This window comes from Mycteria americana, chromosome 6 (assembly GCF_035582795.1).
Source record: "Mycteria americana isolate JAX WOST 10 ecotype Jacksonville Zoo and Gardens chromosome 6, USCA_MyAme_1.0, whole genome shotgun sequence".
Classification (NCBI taxonomy): Eukaryota; Metazoa; Chordata; class Aves; order Ciconiiformes; family Ciconiidae; genus Mycteria; species Mycteria americana.
In genome coordinates, this window is record NC_134370.1 from 15,550,028 (window position 1) to 15,570,263 (window position 20,236).

Here is a 20,236-nt window from a genome sequence, read left to right on the forward strand (position 1 = left end):
CCCGTGGGCTGGGGACGCCAGCGGTCCCCAGCCTGTGACAGCTGGGTCCCGACCAAGCAGGCAAAGCCCAGCGTCTTGGGGTGGCCGAGCCAGCTGTCCCGCCCCGGCTCCATCACCCTCCCTGATGTCAGGCAGGAGGATTTACATGTATTTTGAGTTCATTTTTATAGCCAGCACCTGTGAGGCCGGTGCCAGGCAGGGATAACGGAGGGGGCCACGCCACAGGGGGCCAGGACGGTGGTATGGGCATGGAGGGCTGGTCTGGGGGGATGGGGAAACTGAGGCACAGCAACCCCTCCGCACCCAGGGGCGGTGCTTGGGCCTGGGACCGGGCAGGGGGCCGGGGACGCGGCTTGCGGCCACTTTCAGAGCCGGGGCAGGAGCCGCAGCTCTCGCAGCCCCGTGGGGGCCGGGGGGGACACGCTGAATCGGGCAGATTCAGCGCAGCACAGCTGGTGCGGGCTGCAGGGCGGGGGGGCTGCAGTTGCTCCTGACACTTTTGCCTCTGAATGTGATGATAAACTCCCTTTCCCGATTAGCGCTGATCCCTCTGCCTCCAAAACAGTTGGCCCTAATGAACATACGGCCCAACAGCTGTAAGCGGTTATACATATGCATGGATATATATATTTATCCCCCCCCAGCCCATCCATATATACTGGAGATCACAGCTGTTGCTATTCTTCCTTGCAATGCAGATCAGACGCTCTCTCTCTTTGGAGTCTTACTTGACCTATTTTGCAGGCGCAAGATTTTTTGTGATGATGATTTCCCCAGTTGGTGCTTTTGATTCTGCCTGAAACATCTTGATTGAAGGCAAACAATGGCAGCTCCGGCAGCCGGCAGCGCCCCGCACCCACGCACCGCCCCGGCCCTGCCAGCCGCCACGCGCCGGGGGGGCCAAGGGACGGGGTCCGGCCGACGCTTCCCGGGGCGGCAGCGGCTGCTGGCTGGTCCAGCCCAACTGGTCTCCTCTGCCGCCCTTTCCCCGCGCCCGTGGCACAGGGCTCTGCTGCCTGGGCCATCCTGGGCCATCCAAGCTGGGCCTCGAGGCTTGTGCTGGTCTCCCATCCCCTGCCACCTCCAGCCGGGCTGTCCCCTGCTCAGCCCTGAGCCCCTTCCCACCAGCTGGAAACTGCTCCATCACTCCAAAACCTTGCAAACCAGGTGGTGATGCCCCTTGGGGTCCCAGGAGCGCCTCAGCTCTAAGGCCAGGCGGGGAGACGGTGCCCAGGGTGCCAGCGCTGGGGAGGCTGGCAAAACCCCAACGGCTGCTGCACCCCTGGGTGCCACGATGCTCTGAGCACCCCATGGCTGATGGAGACTTTCAAAGCCCCTTCCCTGGGAACCCTCAGCCTCTGCTTACTGCTCAAGGCAAGGTTTTGGGGCTGGCAGGGAGCCTCGGCGAGCCCCGCAGCACCCCTGGCTGCACAGGTGCCCCAAAAGAAGGCCCCCAAAGTCGCTGCATCCCAGTGCAGCAAAGCACTGTCCAGGCGCGCACAAAGCCATTTCTTGTTTAGCGTTTTCGTTTGAAGCATGTCCTTCATCTGGGTTTCTAGAGCAACCGGGAAGTTCCTGGCCTGGCCTGGCTGGAGGGAGCGAAGCAGCCGGGAGAGCTGAGCAGGAGGGTGGGAGGGGAGGATGTGGGGCGGGAGTGAAAGAAGTCAAAAACAAGTTTTTAAGAACCAAGGCTGCACTTTCCGCCTCCATCCTGGGCCCGAGGCTGCTGCAGCCAGGGCAGGGCTCCAACCCTGTCCCCGTCCCTCTGTCCCCAGCGCAAGTGCAGCCAGCTGGGGATGAATCGGGGGGGTCTACACCACCAGCTGTCGGGGGGCCCTCTGTGTAAGAGGCACCCTGAAGTGTCCCACCCTGCTCGGCCCCGGCACGGCTGCATCCCCTGAGCCCCTCCACAGGCCTTGGATTAAATAGAGTGAATTACCTTAGAAACACACTTTTCTTAAAAAAAAAAAAAAAAAAAAAAAGGCAAGCCGCCAGTGATTCATCTTAGGCAGCGAGTCTCTTCATTTATTCATTATGAGATAATACCCAAATCTGGCTAATTAATATTCCTGCATATTTTCCAAGGGCTGATGAGGTATCTTAAACATCTTGCCGAGATGGGCTTTCATATTTATAAGGTTGATGTGCAAACTTAAGTTGACGCCGTCTAAATATACCCCTCATGTTTAAGCATGGGGCTTCACTCCCGGGGCACCGGGGAGGTTCCCCAGGCACGCACTCCAGCTTGAAGTGGGACCTGGGAGCTCGGTGGGTGGGAGAGCCGCCCGAAAAAGCTCCCACGAGCCGGGGCCATGACGTCCCTGTTTCTGTAAAGATGTGAGATTTCTGTTTCCTTAGGTAAGGGGAGAGGAGCACGGCGAGCACTGGCCCACTGGTGGCCGTGGGGTCAGCAGCGCTTCGGGGTAAGGGATCGGTGCGAGCACCCACGCAGCTGGACGTGGCGACAGGTACCGGAGCCGGGCCTGCAGCTTCCTGCCGAAACCCTTTTCCAAGGTTAAAAATAGGACTTGGTTGCAAACTGAAAGCCTGGTTTGCATTCACCCTCATTATGTTGATTGCTTATTTACATGTATGCAAATGAGGAAGAGGCAGTGGCTCCTCCACCTGGGGACCCCTCGGCACGGCAGAGCCTGAACCCCGCTGGGTAAATCCCTGCCAAGGGATGGGCCACGGTGCGGCCACTCCCTCCCCAGGATCAACCTGGAAAAGAAGCATCGGCCCCTCTCGAGGCGCCCATCCGGGGGACGAGCTGCGGCCCCGCGACCCAGGCATGGTGGCCGGAGGCGCGGTCGTTATCGGCGCCACCGCCTCTCCCCTCACCCTGCTCTGCCAGATGTGCGTGTCCGGCTCCAGCTGTTCCCCATCAGCCTCCCCCGAGCAGCACCGCCGGCCCCGGGATCCTTTTTCCACCAGGCCCCATGTCCTTCATCAGACACCAATTTGGTCTGGCCCAGCTGCTCATTTTTCTTTCCGCTGTGTGACATGTTTTCACCCAGCTCCTAATCCGTCTCTTTCCATTCACAACTCGAGCTGTTTATGGATGTGCCTCTGCTCCCCCCCCTTTTCCCACCCCCCGGACAGAGCCATCCATCAATAAAACCCCACCGAGCACCCGAGCATCGGCGCTTCCCCTCCCAGCAGCCCCGGACACCGTTAGCCCAAGCGGGCCAAGGGCATGCGTTCCTCCCGCTGCGTGGGGGTGGCCCCGGGGGGCCATCGCCTCCCTCCTGCCACCAGCAGCGCGCGGGGTTTGATGGCACGGTGCCGCAGGTAGCCGGGACGCCGGGGCTCTCCTCCCGGCTGCGGGGGTCAGGGGGCTGCAGCACCAGGGCTCTGCAAGGGGCACCGGCTGTTTTGGGGCTGCTCCCTCCGGCAAAGGCATGGGGTGAGGGTGGCCTGCAGTGGAGACATGTCCCAAGCCCTTGGGGGTCACCCTGCAGGGTAGGGGCTGGCCTGAGTCCCCCCGTCTATAGGCGACAGGTGCTTTAATGCCTGCCTGGGGCCGGCAGCTGCCCGCTCTCGCAGGAAGAGGCAGCTGTGCCGAGGAGGAAGAGGAGGATGATGATGAGGACAGCTGGGAAGGCAAATCTGGGGGCACCAAGCATAGGGGCCATGGCTGGGGAGCACCCTGGGGTGGGGGGTGGCCTGGGCTGTGCATCAGGGACCCCTCTCCATGGGGAGGGACATCACTCCTCTCACCCCAGCCTGTGTCCCCCTCACCACCGGGGCTCTCCCCCCCCGGGCAGCCGGCCACATGGACACGGGGGGACATCGCAGGGTCCCCGTGGCGGAGGCTGGGAGCACCCCGCCCCCTCCTGCCGCCCGGGGACACTTTGCTTGTGACAGAGAAGCCAACCCCCAAATACCCCAATGGACTGGGTGTTACCTGCAGCGTCTGAGCAGGACGGGGCTGGGAAGAGCCCGGCGTGGCAGTGGGGCCGAGCCGCTGCCCTCTGCACCCCAGGCACGGGGCGGCACTGACCCGGGGGCGGCCGGGCGCACAGGGGGTGCTGGCCTCCCCCCAGCATGGCCTGGAAAGGGGGTCCCGTTTGCAAGGGCTCCGCTGCCGCCTCCCTCGGGGTGGAACGGAGGGAGCTGGGTGCGAGGGTCCCCTCCCTCAGAGCCGCTGCTCCCCTGGTTTCGGCTCACTGAGACTCAATCCCCTTCCTGTTTCTCACCGAAGCAGCACAGGGGGAATCCAAACCGGAACGAAACCAGGGACCTGGTTTTGCAACCAGGAAAAAAATAAAGGAAGCCAAGCCTGAAGAGAGCGATAGAAAAACCCTAATGCCTCCAAGATGCTGCTCTGCTTTATGAAGTCAGCCCCATTTTCCCCGGATGAAGAGCTCGCCTCTTGCACAGCTGCAGCCAGGCCAGCCCACGGCCCCGCCGCATGCTCCAGCTGAAGGTTTCCTCCTCACCCTTCCCGGCTGAGCACGGAGGGTCCCCGAACCAGCCCGGGGTGCTGCCAGCACCCACAGAGCCCCACGGGGCAGCAGGGCTTCAGGTGGGGATGAAGCCTCGAGGGAGGCCCGGGTGCTGGGGCTGCAGCGTGGCCAGTACGGTGGATGCCGGCGGAGGCAGGAAAGCCGCTGTCCCCGTCCCCGTCCCCATCCCCATCCCACAATGGGGACTGTTCCGGAGGCCGTGGGCAGGATGCGGCCCGGCCGGCTGCACGCCTGACTCACATCCTCGCTGGCTGGGAGGGAGCCGGCGGACAGCCACAGCTCCTGCATCCCTCCCCACGGGGCTGGAACGCGGATGGGCACTGGTGGGGACCCCCTCCCCGGCCGGGACCCGCCGCCGCCCCATCCCCGAGCAGCTCCCCCCAAAACAGCCCTGCCAGAAAAATCCCCGCCCTCGGCCGCGCACCCGCGGGACCTGGGGAGCGGCTACTTCCGAAAGCAGGTGGGAGCCTCCCGCCGGAGCTGGTGTTCCCGGGGGAAGAGCTGCAGCAGAGCAAGGCGTTTGCACTAAGTGATCACATTTATTTGAATATTTTTTTGTGTGTGTGTGTTCTAAAATCGGTTACAGAATAAATACCTGTGCCTTATAGCAGGAAGTCCACTTTTTTTTTATACAAAGTGCTTGTTACAGGAAGTTGCATCAGCGATACGCAGGAGGGGGGTGCATTTCGGCTGCGCTTCCCCTCCTGAAAACTAGAACAGATTTTTTTTTTATTTATTTATTCGTGTTTTTTTTTTTTTAAAGTTTCTTTTCCCTTTTTTTTTGTGCATTAAATTTCCTGCCATTGTGTATTTACAAATCTCTGAAAGAAGAAGGAAAAAAAATGCCAATATGCATGAGAAGTGGCCTCGTAACACAAAAAAAAATCAGCCTTTAAAAAAAAAAAAGGTAACAAACCCAAAATCTACAAGTATCGTTTCATACTGAATCAATGATAGATTTTTTTCTTTTTTTCTTTTTAAAAAGGGAAAGAGAGGGGTGGGGAAAGGGGAAAAACTGAACCAAACCAGAAAAAATGAAGTCGGAGAAATGGAAAGAGAGAAGGTGCCATTGTCCCTTCTGAAGTTTTCCAAAGGCAGAGAGGAGCGAGGAAGAGCGCTACGCACAGACCCAGACGCCCAACTGAAATCCCCATCAATTTCTTCTCGGTAATTTCTCCCTCGTCTTTTCCCAGCGAGGGGCAGGAAGGACTTTCCCAAATTAAATTAAAAAAAGGAATTAAAAGGAAAAAAAAAATTATTATTTTGTTTTAAAAGGATTTAAAAAAAAAAGAGAGAGAGAGAGAGATGAGAAAACAACCCTCCCCAAAATCCTGGAGGGGCGCGAGGCGGGGAAAAAATTGGGTTTGATTTAAAAGGGGGGAAAAAAAAAGAAAAGCCAAACCAAACCAGACTTTTCTCTCCAAATGCGTCATCGAACGGGACTCTCCGGAGAGTGTGACGGTTAACTGGTGACGTAGTGTTTCGCCGACGGCTGGCCGTAGACCCTATAGAAATCCTGCCGCCCGTGCTGCTGGGATGCGTCAATCCATTCCCTCACGGCAAGTCCCGGGAGCGACTGGGGGACGGCAGGGGCGGGTGGCAGCGGGTGGGAGTACTCCTGCGAGGAGACCGTCCAGGGGAAGTGCCCCGACCGCGGGTAGGGCTGGTGCCCGCTGTGGTTGGACACGGAGGAACAGTAACAGTTATCCACGGAGCAGACGAGGATTTTGCGCCCGCCATACTGGGAGAGCACGGACTGCTGAGATGACGTGGTGTTGGGGTAGTGAGATGGGTTGAAGACGGAGCCCGAGTGCACTGGCTGCGGGCCGCTGGGAAGTCCAACTATGTGCTGCGTGGAGCTACAAGGCACCATGGCTTGTGCGGACTGCCCCTCGCCAGCCGAAGCGCCCTGGCTCATGTACTGGCTCGCCACAGTCCCGGACGATGGCTCGAGGAAGCTGCCCTCGGGGAAGGCGGTGGAGTGCTTGCGCTTCTCCGCGCCGGAGTTGCTGACGGTGCAGGGGTACATAGGGATGCTCTGCAGGAAGGGGACGGGGGTGCTCAGAGGACCTGCGGAGGGGAACAGGAGAGGGGGACTGCGTCAAGCACGGCACGGCACAGCTCCAGGGTGCTCCGGCCGCTGGTCCGAACCTGCAGCGAAGCCCCAAGACCTGCGCTCCAGCCCCGCGCGAGCAGAGGGTCCCCCAGCCTGTCCCACCAGTGGCAAACTGGGCACATAGCCATACGCAGGTGAATTTGCAGATAACATTTTGGGACCTTGCCAGCAGGCTCGGAGCAGCCCCAAGCGCTGCTGTGCAAACACGTGCGCAGGCTGAGCCCATGCACAGCTCGTGACCATGGTCCGTAACAGGATCAGAGCGGGACAGCCTGGGTGACAAACCCAAATTCCCAAGGAGAGAGGACCGGGAAGCCTCTGCAGGATGTGGTCTGCTTGCAGGCACGGGCTGGGGGCTGCGAGACCATGCTGGCCCCTGGCTGTCCCTGCCCATGCGCTGACCCCCATCTTTCCACTGACTTTTCCTGCCAATGACCAGCCCCCACTGCTGTGTCACCCCAAAACACAGCCATTTCACAAGCCAAGGGAAGTGTCCTGGGGAGAGCCAGGAGCTGGCTTCATGGCATCTTCATGCCCTGACCTTGCTGACCACAGAGGGGTTCCCAGGTGTCCCTGCACTCTGACAGCTCTCCCCACCCTCTTGTACCGGGATCCACAGGGCACCCAGCTATGGATACAGGAGGTAGCGAGGTCCCGTGCCCCCTCCCTGGCACCCCTCAGGCTTCACCCACCTTCCAGCAACTTCCTGAGCTGCTTCTCCTTCTTGGCGATCTCGTTCAGGAAGAGCTTGGAGTTGAGGTGGCCGATTTTGGGTGGGGGCAGGCTGCCACCTGTACAGTTCTGGGTCCTGTTGGGGGCCGTGGGCAGAGAGGAGAGGCGTGAGGGACAAAGCACACTCAGGGAAGGGTCAGGAAGCCCCCACGCTCCTTCCCCCTCACCCTCCCAGGGCCAGACCCCCTCCCCAGGGAGGCAGTGTCGAGGGCAGTGGGGAGCCAGCCCTCTCCAATGGGCCAGTCCCTTCCCAGCAGGACCTTCCCCATCCAGCCTTGCTGTGAATGTCCTGTGCCAACACGCACCTCCCGCAGCCCCCGTATCCCCCCGCATTGCCACCCCAGCTCGCCCCGGCTCTGCTAGAGCTGACTTTAACCCTGGGCCCTGGAGGGAGGAGAAGGAGAGCAGAACTGGACCGAGCCCTGCGCCCCAACCCAGCTGGTCCCGTCCTGGCTGGGGTGCTGTGTCCCAGCTCTGATGTTCCACAAACACACCACTACGTTTCCCCTAGTCCAAGGGGAGGACTTGATTCAACGCCCCCAGGAGGGGATTTTTCATCCTCCCAGACAGAGAGGGAAACTGAGGCATGGAGCACGCCTCTCCCAGGCCCTGCAGCATCCCTGGCCCTGCTCCTCCTCCAGACATGGTGCTGGTGCCACCCCTGCGACAGCCCCCCTTCCCCCCCCAAACACACCTGCCCTGCCACGCTTACCTGTCCATTAAGATTTTCACAGACTTGGTGTTCTAGGAGGGGAAGGAGAAGCCCTGGTCAGTAAGGACAGTCCCTGCCCCGGCAGCCACCTCCCCTTTCGGTGTCACCTTCTGCAGCCCCCCAGGAAGGGACAGGCTGACCAAGGGTGCTGAGCCCCCTCTCCCCCCAGCACGGGCTGCCCCAGCTGCGGCATCTCCTTGGAGGAGGCCAGCGCTGAGCCTGTCCCACTCCTCCTTGCCTTTCCCCACTGCTGAGTCCTCTAGAGGCACCAGCAAGTCCCCGTCAGTGCCCCCAGCCGGCTCCGCAATGCTCCCTACACAACCAGACCTCCCCATGGACCCCTCCCATCCCCAGCACAGGCAGCTCATCTCACCTTCATGAAGTTGATGTCCTCGGTTTTGTCGAACATGACCTGGACAGAGCTGAGGAGCTTCTTGGCCTCCTGCATGCGCTCATTGAGGTGGAGGACCTGGGCCGCGTTCTCATTGCAGAACTTGGCCTGGGCCTTGTCCAGGATCTCCATGGTCTTCCGCAAATCCTCGTCCAAGATCTGGTGCATCTTCTCGTACTGCAGGCGCACCTCGTCCTTCAGCTGGCTCACCTTCTCCTGGGGTAGAGGAGCAGGGTCAGCCCCTCTGTGCCCTCCAACCTCCACCGTGATGCCCCAGGACACCTGGGTCCTTTCCCCAGCAGGGATGGGTGCAACCTGAGAGCTGTACCACAGCTCTGCTCTCCTGCAACGCCCACAGAGACCAAACCCTGTGGTCAGCTGCCACATGGGACTCCTACATGCCAGAGATGCAACAGGGCCACTGTGTAGGTTTGGCTAATCCAGCAGATCCCCTGGACCTACCTCCTGGGCTCTAGGTGGGGATCGCTTCTGGAGACCTAATGCCAAGCAGCAACCTGCCGCACCACTGAGGCAGGTGTGCTCCCTTGGAAAACCCTGCCCATCCCCATCTTCATCCCCATCCCCATCCTCATCCTCATCCCTGTCCTCATGCCCATCCCAGGCTGGGGTCACGTCATGCTCCAGAGCCCTTCCCTCCACACTCTGGGAGACCAAGGGGCTTTAAGGAACACGAGCTGATCTTGTTTTACCTGTGTCCCAGCAAAACACTTCCTTGCATCTCTTCCACCTTCTGGGTATTTCAGCGGTTTATTCGGGGATCTCCCATCTCCAGACCCTCCCCTCCCACTGGGGATGAAGTGGGTGGCCTGGGGAAGGCTGTGCTGAGCTGAGCTGGGGGGGCCACCTTATATTTCAGGACAGCCTCATTCCTTGCCTCCCAACTGACCCCAGGACCCACGAGGCTGCAGGGCAGCCCCGAACACATTTTATCTCCCAAAAGTATGACTGCCAGGACAGGGATGGAGACAGCAGGTCACTCTTCCCCTGCATGTCCTCCCTCCTCCCTGCTCACCCGGCTCCTATGCCCTGGGAGCCTGTCCCCATCACGCCACGGGGTGACAGTCCCTGGGGTTGGCCGCAGCAGAGTGAAGCACCAGTTACCTCAACCAGCCGCTTGTCCGATTCCAGCTTGTAGAGCTGCTCTTCGATGTCTTGCTCCCGCTCCTCCAGGCGGTCCTGCTGCTTCATCAGCATCTTCTGCAGAGATGGGTGAGAAAAGCAGCCATCAGAGCCTGGCGACCACATGTGCTGGGAAGCTTCGGTGCTGCCCGCACCGGCTCTGCCCACACACTTTGGAAGGGACAGGGCTTTTTCCCAGCAGGATGCCGTCGCCGAGCTGAAAGCCCACACATGGCTGATGGAGGTGGAAACCTCGCTATTTCAATGGCCATGCAGAAGGGCTGTGTGTGCTGGGCTGCCTTATCAGCTGCGGACCTTGATTTCGGTCCCCTGGATGGGGGCAGCCCCTTGCCAAGCCCTGGGGACCCTGGGGGTACACGAAGAGGCTCATCTCCCACTATGGCAGCACTGTTTCGAGGCCCATCACCCATCGCCGGCAGGCTCCCGTGAGACATTGCCGCCCCCCTCGCGCCCCCGTACGCCACGCCAAATCCTTTCTCCCTTCCCCGCCTCCGTGACAAGCCCCAGAGCCAGCGTCAGCATAATCGGGAGGGACAGAGAGAGGAGGAACGGGGCCTCCCCCCACCCTGCTGCCAGCCCCGGCCCCCACTCCTCGGGGCTGGGCCTGGGCCGTCAGCCTAATAACTGGGACAAAACATTATCCCCAGCAATCAGTCGCAGTGCCTGCTCCTGCGCACTTCCCCGGTCAGGATGTAACCCACTACCCATGAGAGAAGGGCTTCATCCCTGTGAGCAGAGCTTCCCAAAACATCCCTCAAAATCAACTCCTGATTTTTTCCCACCACGGTTATCCCGAGGGAAAGCCACCACACCGGCGGGGTGAGGAGAAGGGCTTCACCCGGCACGGAGATGCAGTGTTAGAGACTCTCAATGACAGGGGCGAGATGGGAAGAAACCGGCAGCGAGGATGAATTTCGAGGGGATTATTGCTATTATAAACCGCCACTCAGGGATTTATAATCAAGTAATTAATTCCTGGACGAGGCGGGAGGGGGAGGGTGGCAGAGGCGCTGCCGGGATTAATTGCATTGCAGGGAAAGGCTGTCACCTCCGACTCAATTCGGGAGCAGGAATGCAAAGCCTCCTCTCTCCTGTTGTTTTTCTTAAGGTCTCGGGCACCTCCAGCCTCACTGCTGCTGGGCTCCTACCACTAATAATAATGAGGAACTAGAACAGCCCAGCTTCCCACTTGCAGTCGCACTCCAGATGCGTGCCCAGTGCCCATGTGTGCACACCCACCCACGCGCACACGTGGAGATGGACACACAGACAGCACAACCACTGAAACAGGGTCCAAGGGGCAGTGACAGCAACGCGGACCCCCAGCCGTGGCGGGACGTTCACTGGCACATGCGTGCAGAAATACATGGGCCCGCAAGCATCCAAGGGCATTGCTGCTGCTGTTTTTAGACCAGCTGAATAGGTGGGAGCGTCCAAACAGAGAAATATTCGATGCGTATATTAAAAATTTCCTTTTTTCATCATAAAAGGGTTGTTATTTGCATTGTTGCAGTGCCAGGAGGCTGCAACGTGCTCCCGGGTTAAATACGGTGGGAACTGAGCTCCGGAGAGCCGGTGCAACACCACTTGCTCAGAGAGAGCCAAGGGTGCAGGCAGGAACCGTGTGCCAGGTCCTGTGCCGGCACCCAGGCCAGGGCGTGGGGCTGCTGGTGGCTTTTCTGAGGGCTAAGCCAGGGTTTTGGGTCCAGCACCGGGCAGAGCTGTGGGGCGGGTGGGCAGCAGCCCCATGCAGCCGGGCAGGGAGGTGGCAGGCAGCAACTGCTCCGGCAGCAGCGCAGGCAGGTGCACGTCAACACGACCTGCTCTCAAGTACCGCTGGCTGAAAACACAGTTTGCAACATCCCTCTGCATGGGCCTGGCGTGGAGCGCAGCGAGTGCACCCGGCTCTGGATCCTGCCCCAGCATCCACAGGCTTGAATTTCCCCACTGAAATCACAGTCGAATAATGGGAAAGCCACCTGCTCCAGAGAAGGAGATGCCTTCCCGCATCCCTGCTTGCAGGAGGCCGATCGAGCCTGCAACGCAGGCTGAGTTTCTTGCTCTCCAAGCTGCAGAGCCAAAAGACATAGCGCGCCTTCGCACCAAGCCCTTCCCTATGCCTCCCTCCCTGCCAGCAGAGACTCGCTGTCTCCACCGCGAGCAGCCAGACCCCAGCCCACACCAGCCCGCCACTCCGGTGGGTCCCCTGGGAACAGCCAGGTCCCCTGCCCGCCTCCCCCGGCCGCCAGCTGGGGCAGGGCCAGGGAAAAACATGGGATGGGATCCAAGACTCACAGCTCGCGGGGCACAGAGGCCAAATCCCCATCCTGCCCCGGCATATGCATCAGGCATCCGACGTGGAGCCACCCTGAGGCAGCCCCTGCTCATCCCCCCCAGCGCTGCCAGGATGCTCTCGTGGGGAAAAGCAGGGTTCCCCATCACTGCCAGATGCTGGGCAGGCAGAGGCCACCCTGCCAGCCCCACCGGTGGGATGGACCGAACAGCCCTGGGCATGCACGTACCATCGTCCCCTCCCCACCGCCCTGCAGCTGCCATGGCAGAGCTGCCAACCTTTGTGTTTCGTAACAATCCTCAGGGTGCTCCACTCCTGGAATCATACAATTATGTGAATCACAAATATATACATAAATAAATATATAAAAATAACTTTATATATATAAAAGTTAATTTAATAGCTCCTCACAGCTGGAAAAAGTGACCGAAATCCAACCTAAAGCCATAGAAATCAGAGAGAATAGAGGACATGCAGCATTTTCTTTAAATCTCACATTTGAGACACTCTCTTGATTTTAGGGCCATTTAAAAACCGTACGTGCCGGGGATTGCAGTAGGATGGGAGGGCTTTTCACTCACGGCATCCAAACCCTTAACAAGACACATGGGTATGAACTACCCCTTCTGCCACCAAGGGGCGAAATCTCATTGTCTCTGCAGCACGGGCTGAATTCCTTAGGTATTTTGAAAAGGAAAATATATCCCTTCCCCTTCCATCCCCTCCCAAATCTGGTATTTCTGAAGTCATGAACTCCTCCTCCTCCTCCTCCAGGATCAGAATTTCTCAGGGTAATTTCTCATATTTCATGCATGACCTTGATGCTGGGAGAACTGCAGCTCCCTCCGTACAGGCGCCCTTCCTGGGCTCCAAGCAACTCCGTGATCCCAGTTTGTCTTTTCCGAGACACACCACCAGTTTGCGAAACAGCCACCAAAAATGCTCTGTATTCCAACACCAGCTGAGAGTGAACTCATCTAATTAATTAATAAGTTAATCTGTGGCCAGGGTAAGTGGCTGGTCCACCCCAACCCCGCAGGCCACAGCGAGATGGGGCTAGTTGCTGGACACCAGTTTATTCTGCTGGAGTTGCATGTAATCTCCCTGCTCCTCATGGAAAAAATAAAGCAGGGGAAAAAAAAGACTGAGCCCTAAGAGGAGGTTAGCGGGACTCTCTGCAAACGCACCGTGGGCATCAACCCTGCGCCGGAGCAGGACCACCGCAGGTGGAAGGAGAAACGAGCGGAGGTTATCCTTTGCTCACTGATCAGGAGCCCCACCGCCGGCAGAGCAGGGTGCATCCCGGGGAGCAATCACGGCAAGTCGGGTGGGTTTGGGGTACCGAGGCCACACACTGGGAGAGAAATGCTACTTGGAGGGCATCCCTGTGGGAAGCAAAGCAAGCGCTGCAAGGCCTCATTCCAGAGAGAAGGCGCACAGCTGGTCCCCATGGGATTGTGCTAGGGAAAGGCTTCCTGACCGCCACTATCCTCCCAGCACTTGCTGGGAGGAAACCACTGCCGGGGAAACCACCCTCGCCCCACGTACACCTTACTGCACCTCCCAGTCCGTTCCCCCGAACCTGCACGCGGGCAGCTCTGCACGGGGACAGGGCTGCTCCAACAGAGCAGAACTTCTGCAAGATTAAATGCCTGCAGCCACAAGACAGAAAGATGGTAATAAAGAGTTTAACAGCTCAGACAATATGGGGCATCTGGGCTCCTCACCCGAGAGACAAGGCTGCAGCACCACAAGCGTCAGCTGTGTTACACGCACGGGTCCAGCTCAGCCGGCTGGGCAACCCGCCACTGCAAAGGGGGGCACTGGGGTGTGGGAAGGAGCTCACACCTACCCAAGACCTCCCAGGCAGGGAGAAATCTGTGGGCAAGATGAATTCCTGGCTTGTCTCAGGCTGGTCTCACCACTGTTCTCTCCTGAAGGACAGGGCTAAGTCTGCAGTCACTGCTGAGCCCGTGATAACAGCGGATTATGCCCCTGCCCCGCCTGGAGCCCAGCACTCCCCCTCATCCCCCCTTTGAAGCCCCCAGCAGCCCGTGGCCCTGGGGCCGGCACCGGGGTGGCACAATCCTGCGACATGCCCCAAGGTTTTGCCTGCTCCAAGGATGGCCAGGATCCCTGCATGCCTCCCGGGGAGAGCTGGCAGGGGAGAGCCTGCGGCACCCCTTCCCTGGGGGCTCAAGCACTTGCCAGCCCCTGCCCAACTGCCGGCAGGATCAGGAAGAAGCCTGGCAGCTTCACCAAAGCCGGAGAGGTGCCCCACAACCCGCCGAGCAGCTCTGGTTTTAAATGAGAGCGGGAGTAGTGAAAAGCTTTACTGTGTTCATGGGGGAAGTGAAGCCCATGCGGCTTCTCTGACGTCTAATAAGGGTTGTGCATCCTTCAGGGCCGTTCCCCTGGTAAGAGCAACCATGTCGCTGCACAACAACCTGCGAGACGCTTGCAGGATGCTAATTCCCAATAAACTGGACTGAAACCGGCCACGGGTTTGGAGGGTACCAGAGGAGGGCAGGTGGACAAACCACAAGGGCGCACAGCACTTGTTCCTGTAGGAAACCGGGGGGAGCAGAGAGCCAGACTGCCCCACAGAGTGCCTTTAACCGCAGCTGGACGGCTGGCCCAGGACAGGCGCGCTCGCTCCTCTGCCTCCCTCCTTCCTTCTCCTCTGCGCCTGGGCCTTCCCCTCGCCGCCAAATCCCAGCCGCCGAGTGAATAAGGACATTGTTTGCAGCCACCGGAAAGCCAGAACGGAGGGAGCAGCTTAGAGCACGAGGGGGAGGAAGGGTGAGGAGGAGGAGGAAGGTGGAACCGGAGCAAGGAAGACGTGAAGGGCAGATGCCTGCCGCGGGAATGGCTCCAGACACCTGCAGCTCAGCCCGGGGACCGGGATCAAGGGCCCCCATTGAGACCCATGTCCCGGCACATTGCTGGAGGCGGGCCTGAAGTCACAGTGACTGAATTTTAATGCACCGAGAGCCCTGGACCAAGGAGGCGAGCACAACCTTTTGCCTCCCCGCGCCTCCCACTCGCAGGCTTCCTGCTCCCCAGCCCCGCTCCGCCGTCAGCTGGACGGTTTTCTGAGAAAAACCCACGCGATGAGCTATTCTCGTCCCTCCTGAAAGCGTCCCCCCACCTGCCAACACACCGGCGCCTCGACACCACGTGGCTCTGGGACACGGCACCCCCGTGCCCCCCAAAACCAGGATCTCAAACCATGAGATCCTGCACTGCTGCACCCTGAGAGGACCCATCCTCACAGCCTGAACCCGCTGGAACATCCTTCCCACCACCCCCCATGGTCTCCTGCTGACCAGACCCAGGCAAAAGCAGCTCTTTCAAACTCCCCGTGGCCCCCACAGCACTCGCAGGAGGCTGATCCGCTTACAGGGACAGGAAGGAAATGTTTTCTGGTTGGGGTTTCATCTTGCACACATTTACAGTAAGCACCAGGCAGGAGGGGAGGTCTCGGGCCGGAGCAGGAGGCCTCGCCTCCCCCGGCCAGCCCAGAGCACACGCACGCTGCTCCGGGGTTTGGCTTTTCTCACGGTGCTCCCTGCACAGAGATCGGGCTGGTTTATCCCCGGCAGGGGAAGGAAGAGGGGAGGGGAACAGCCTCCGGGATATTAATAGCTGCCCTTGCTAGGAAGGGATGGGAGCAGCAGCCACGCAGCGCGCAGGCATCAGAGACCCCTTGCTAGTGTCAAGGGACCCGCCGAGCACCAGGAGAGCTGGCGCTTCGTGGAAAAGGGCCAGAGGCCAAACATCCAGTGCCAGCTTGGGGGAACAGGATGCAGGGTGTCTCTCGCAAGAGTGGCTCTCTGCCCTGTTCTCACACCGGGGTGGGTGGAGATGCCTCCTGCCCATCTCCCTGCGAGATGCCGCCTGGTCTCTGAGCCTTCCCCAGCATGCCGGGGAGGAGAAACCATCAGGCTAAGCCCCATGTTCCACATCCATCAGCTAACCCAGACACAAACACCCATGTCCCACCTCTGGTGCCCGCCCCGGCACAGGGCATCCCTACGGCGTGGCTGGCACACAGCAGCTGGATGCGTCCCCCAAGCCACGACTCACGGCTGCTCAGCGGTAGTCAGGTCAGCCCTTGTCCCTGCGGCACCCCGGGACGGCAGGCACAGCAGACCACGCTCCTCCGCACAGCCTTGTACCACCAGACCCCAGACTGCCACGGGGCTGTGCCGGTGCCCACAGCCCAGGACAGCTCTTCCCCTTGTTTACGCCCGGCAGAAAGGAAGAACTCGTTAGTAAGGGGAAAATACAAGGCATTGTGTTGCGTGGGGCCAGCAGCGGGATTTCTGGAGGCCAGGAAACGGGGACCTATTCTCCATCGGAAAGCGACCTTCAGAAGGACCTTGAGGATGTTAATTCGCCTCCCCGGGTCCCTGTATCCCCCCCTGCTCCCTGCTGCCGTGGGGGTTACTTGCGGCTGTGCCTCTTGCACAAATGGGGGAAGGAGGCTGGGGCTCTATTCGTGGTTTTTGGACCCCAACTTCAAGCCATGGCCTGGCTGCCGCTGCTGTCAGTGTCCTCTGAGCAGGAATGAAGATCTGCTTTGAGGGGAAAAGAGGAATAAGGGAGATTAAGGAGCAGGGAGATGAGGCTGGCGGCTGCAGAAGCATCCCCTCTGTGCCAGAAGTCTCCTGCAGGAGACTTCCTGATACGGGGTGCCCAGTATGGGCAATGTGCCCCCCAAAACAGAGGTGCCCCCAACACCGAAGCCACTTCTGCAGCGTGTTGCAGGGTAGGAGTGAGGCTGTGCTGATCATGGGCCAGCGTCAGAGGAGCTGCCCCTGTGCAAAGTGCAGCAAGAGGCAGTGAAAGCAGGGCGAACCGCCTCCGCCAGACCTGAGGCCCAAGCCTCACTCACAGCGTGGGGAGGAGAGGAGGAAAGGAGCTGGAAGCACACCAGGAAGATCAATACGGGGACAGAGGAGCTGGATGCACGCTGAGCGTGCAGCCAGGTGAGTCCGGACTGATGCTGCCAGCTCCAGAGGACAAAGATAAGCCTCAGTGATGCCCGTGCCTTTGGCCGGTGCAGCCGCCTCCTGCCCTGGATCCGCCAGGAGAGGTGGCATCCAGCCGGAGAAAATGTGCTCCCACACTGTGTCCCAGCAGCACGGGGACAGCAGATGCTTTTGGGTGGTGCAGGAGCAAGACGGAGAGACCAGCTCTGAGAGCTGCTAGGGCTGTGGCTGCAGGCACAACCAGGCCCTTGGGGCACCAAGGAGCTCATGAAATCTTTTTTCTCTCTGCTGGGAAAGGAGGGAGAGGAGATCCCCGCCCAGGCCTGGGCACAGACATCGGCCAGCAGCCCTCCCCAGCCAGCTTTCGGGAGGGAGGACAGTCCAGGCTGCCTTTGCCTGAGAGCAAGGAGAGCCAGGAGGAATCATAGGGCTCGGCTCCGTGTTTATGAAGGACATGGTCCGTATCTTCTCCACCACCAGGGATGCAAGGGAGGAGCTCTTCCCCCTGCCCCCTTTTGGTTTTAGGGGGAAAATGTCCTGGTTTGGGGCTGCTTATAAATCAGTGCCAAAATTTACCCTGCTGCTGAGCTGTCTCCAGCACGGGGCTCCAGCTGCAGGCCCTGGCACAAGCCCCCCCTGCCCAGCATGACCTAGCACCAAACGCCCCTTGAGCAACTGGCTCCGGAGCACCAGCACGGGGGCATTGCTGGGGCACTGCGGGAAAGCGCAGGGGTTTGCGACATCCCAGAAAGTTTCAGACACCCAGACCCAAGTGCCTTGAGCAACCATTTCCAGCCACTTGGGACCTCAGACCAACACCAACACCTGGAGCACATCTGGCCCCAAGGACCAACATCGCCTTGCGCTTCCTCCCCGCCATGCCAGAGGATAAAATCTGGGCCCTGAAGCTACACCAACTGGGATTCACCAGATTTCACAGCTTTTCGGAGGCTAAGAGATCGTTTAAGAAGTCCTGCCCTTTCCACCTTCGGCATGCTCTGTGCTTGTGGTTTCTTGAACGTTTCAATCAATTTACATGTACGTTATGGGGGCCCTAACCTCCTTTTCTCCCTCTTCTGTCTCTGTTTTCATACATCTGCTCCTTCCTGACCACAGATCCAGCTGAAAAATTAAGCCAGTAAAAAAAAGCAGTCTCTTTTCAGCTGGATCATCTCCCCGAACTGGCTCTCACAAGCACTCTGCCAGCTCCAGTGGTGGCAGTCTGGGCAGAAATGGGAGGTCGTTCAGTGCTGAAGCTCAGTTGAATCACAAAATCCTGCTCCTCACACAAGCCCTGTTGCTCTGACATATCATCTGTGAGTCGCTCCTTCCATAACCCCCACAAAAAAATAAACAGGCTTTGGCAGCACCCCCAATCCTGCCTCGATCTGCTGTTGTCCCAGCCTCGTCTAGCTCTGTTGAATCCCAAGATCTTCCCAATGTGCTGCAATCTCAGGGTCCCGGCCAGTCGTCCCCAAACTGCAGCTGGCGGGATGCCTTGCCTTCAAAAGCAGCCATCCTGCAAAGACCCACTCCCATCACTTGGCAGCAAACCTACCCCCATCTGTAGCCCCTGCAAAATTGAGAAACCTTCACTCCCTCTTCCAAATAAACATCTTGGATTCAAGATCCAGCTGGCCTGTGTGATCTCAGAGCTTTCTCCCTGCAGGGGTGAAACACAGCCAGCCTCTTCCACCCTTCCTCCCATTGCAGGCTGAGCTGCCTCTCCCCTGCCTGAAGACCTCTGCTCCGCACCGCCACGGCTCAGCCCCGCCACGGGAAGACCTGAGCTCTGAACAACAGCCCCTTCACCTTCCTATCCCCCAGTTTCTAATTTCTGCTCCAGAGGGAGCCCGGCCCGAGGATCTGGATGCATGAGCAGGTTTTTGGGGGAACTTGGATACCACCAAGGAGCAGCGCAGCCACACCGATACCCACATTCACCCACATGTCCCAGCCACGAGACCACTGATAAGTGCAAAGGCAACGACCAGGAGCCATATGCCCCATCAGCACCTCGTTTGGTGACCCAGAGACTGGGGGGGGGGTCCAGCTCTGTGGGTGGCACAAAGCTCCTCTCTGGGCTCAGGGCAGCACTACAAGGAAAACCCTGCTTTGATTTAAAGGCCATGATTTTATTTTTTTTCCTCCCAACTGATCTAGTTAAACTTCCAACCGCTCAAGGCTATTTTAATTTGTATTGGTAAGTTAAATCAACACAAACAAGGGCAGAACAGGTTTATATGCACCTCTATTACTGGCTTGCACCAACTAGAGTGCAGCTAGATTTCTCCAGGCAGCTTTTTTTTTCCTAATAAAGATAAGGGGGGACGTTTTTTGTGCACCTCCAACTGACAAATGGAACCTGAAAGTGAGTTGGGAGTCAAAGCCTTGCGGAAAGTCAAGGTGACTTATGTGCCAATAGGCTGGATTCAAAGAGCTTTGCAAAAATGCAGATCAACTAACAAGATTTATAAAACCCGTTAGGGGCTTAGAGGCTGCTTAATTCTCAAAGGTGCCAAGGAAAGTGCCTGACTCACAGAGGGATGGATGGGGCTTACAGAGGTGGCTATCTCAACCTTTCGGTTGAGAAGAAAAGGGGACTCAATTTGTCTTGGAAACGAGGTTTTGACATGCGGAGATGTCTACTCCGAGCCTTGGCTCCTCCATCACTTATTTTAAAGAAAAAGAAACCAAGTCCTGCTGCTGCAGACAGCTGTTACAAACATCTACTACCCAAAGCCACAGCAGAATCTGCTGCTTCAGCTCGCCAGCACCAGACACCACCCAGAGGAGTATGAGATTCAATCGGATTCAGCACACAAGCTAGAAAAAATAAAGAAGGGGGAAAAAAGAAAAAAAAAAAAAAAAGAGGACTTTGCACTTCTACAGCTCCCCAGCGCCCGGCATTTTGCAGGCTGGAAGCTGCCTGTCAGCACCTGTGGGCAGCCAAGGCGACGTAGAGTGAGACCATCAGCCACTCCGCACCCAAGAGGAGACAGACCACGACCTGCTGAACGCCAAGGACCCCTTAGCCACCTCCCCACTGGGTTTTCTCTCTCCCCCGTTTTTTTTCGCGAGGCGGCTGTTGAGAATCTGAAAGCCCGGATTATAATCTTTATGAATCCCATAGTTAGATCGTGCTGAACAGCAGCCCAGCAATACCAGATGTTCAAACAAAGCTGCCAACCGACAGCTGTCTGCAGCTTGCAGCGTGTTTTTACTTTAAAATGCAAAATGATACCAATCTATATTAAAAGAGAGACGTTCGGAGCCTTGCGATAGCAGCTGAAGCCGCGGATATTGCTCTTTCACGCAGGGTGTGGCGGCAGAAGGAAACATCTCAGAAACTACTGCTTAAGCCG

At 58.5% G+C, this 20,236-nt stretch overlaps 1 protein-coding gene across 1 annotated transcript in view; it reads right to left on the reverse strand.

The window, feature by feature from the left end:
- Positions 1-5,708: 5,708 nt before the first annotated feature.
- The window catches only part of TRIM8 (tripartite motif containing 8), a 29,917-nt gene continuing 15,389 nt past the window's right edge, over positions 5,709-20,236 (reverse strand). Inside the window, exons 3-7 of the mRNA XM_075504645.1 lie at positions 9,543-9,638; positions 8,403-8,636; positions 8,030-8,061; positions 7,278-7,393; positions 5,709-6,539 (exon numbers count right to left, since the gene is read on the reverse strand). Of these exons, the coding sequence (XP_075360760.1) occupies positions 5,932-6,539; positions 7,278-7,393; positions 8,030-8,061; positions 8,403-8,636; positions 9,543-9,638 (1,086 nt within the window). The 3' untranslated portion in view covers positions 5,709-5,931. The remainder of the gene's footprint in view (positions 6,540-7,277; positions 7,394-8,029; positions 8,062-8,402; positions 8,637-9,542; positions 9,639-20,236) is intronic.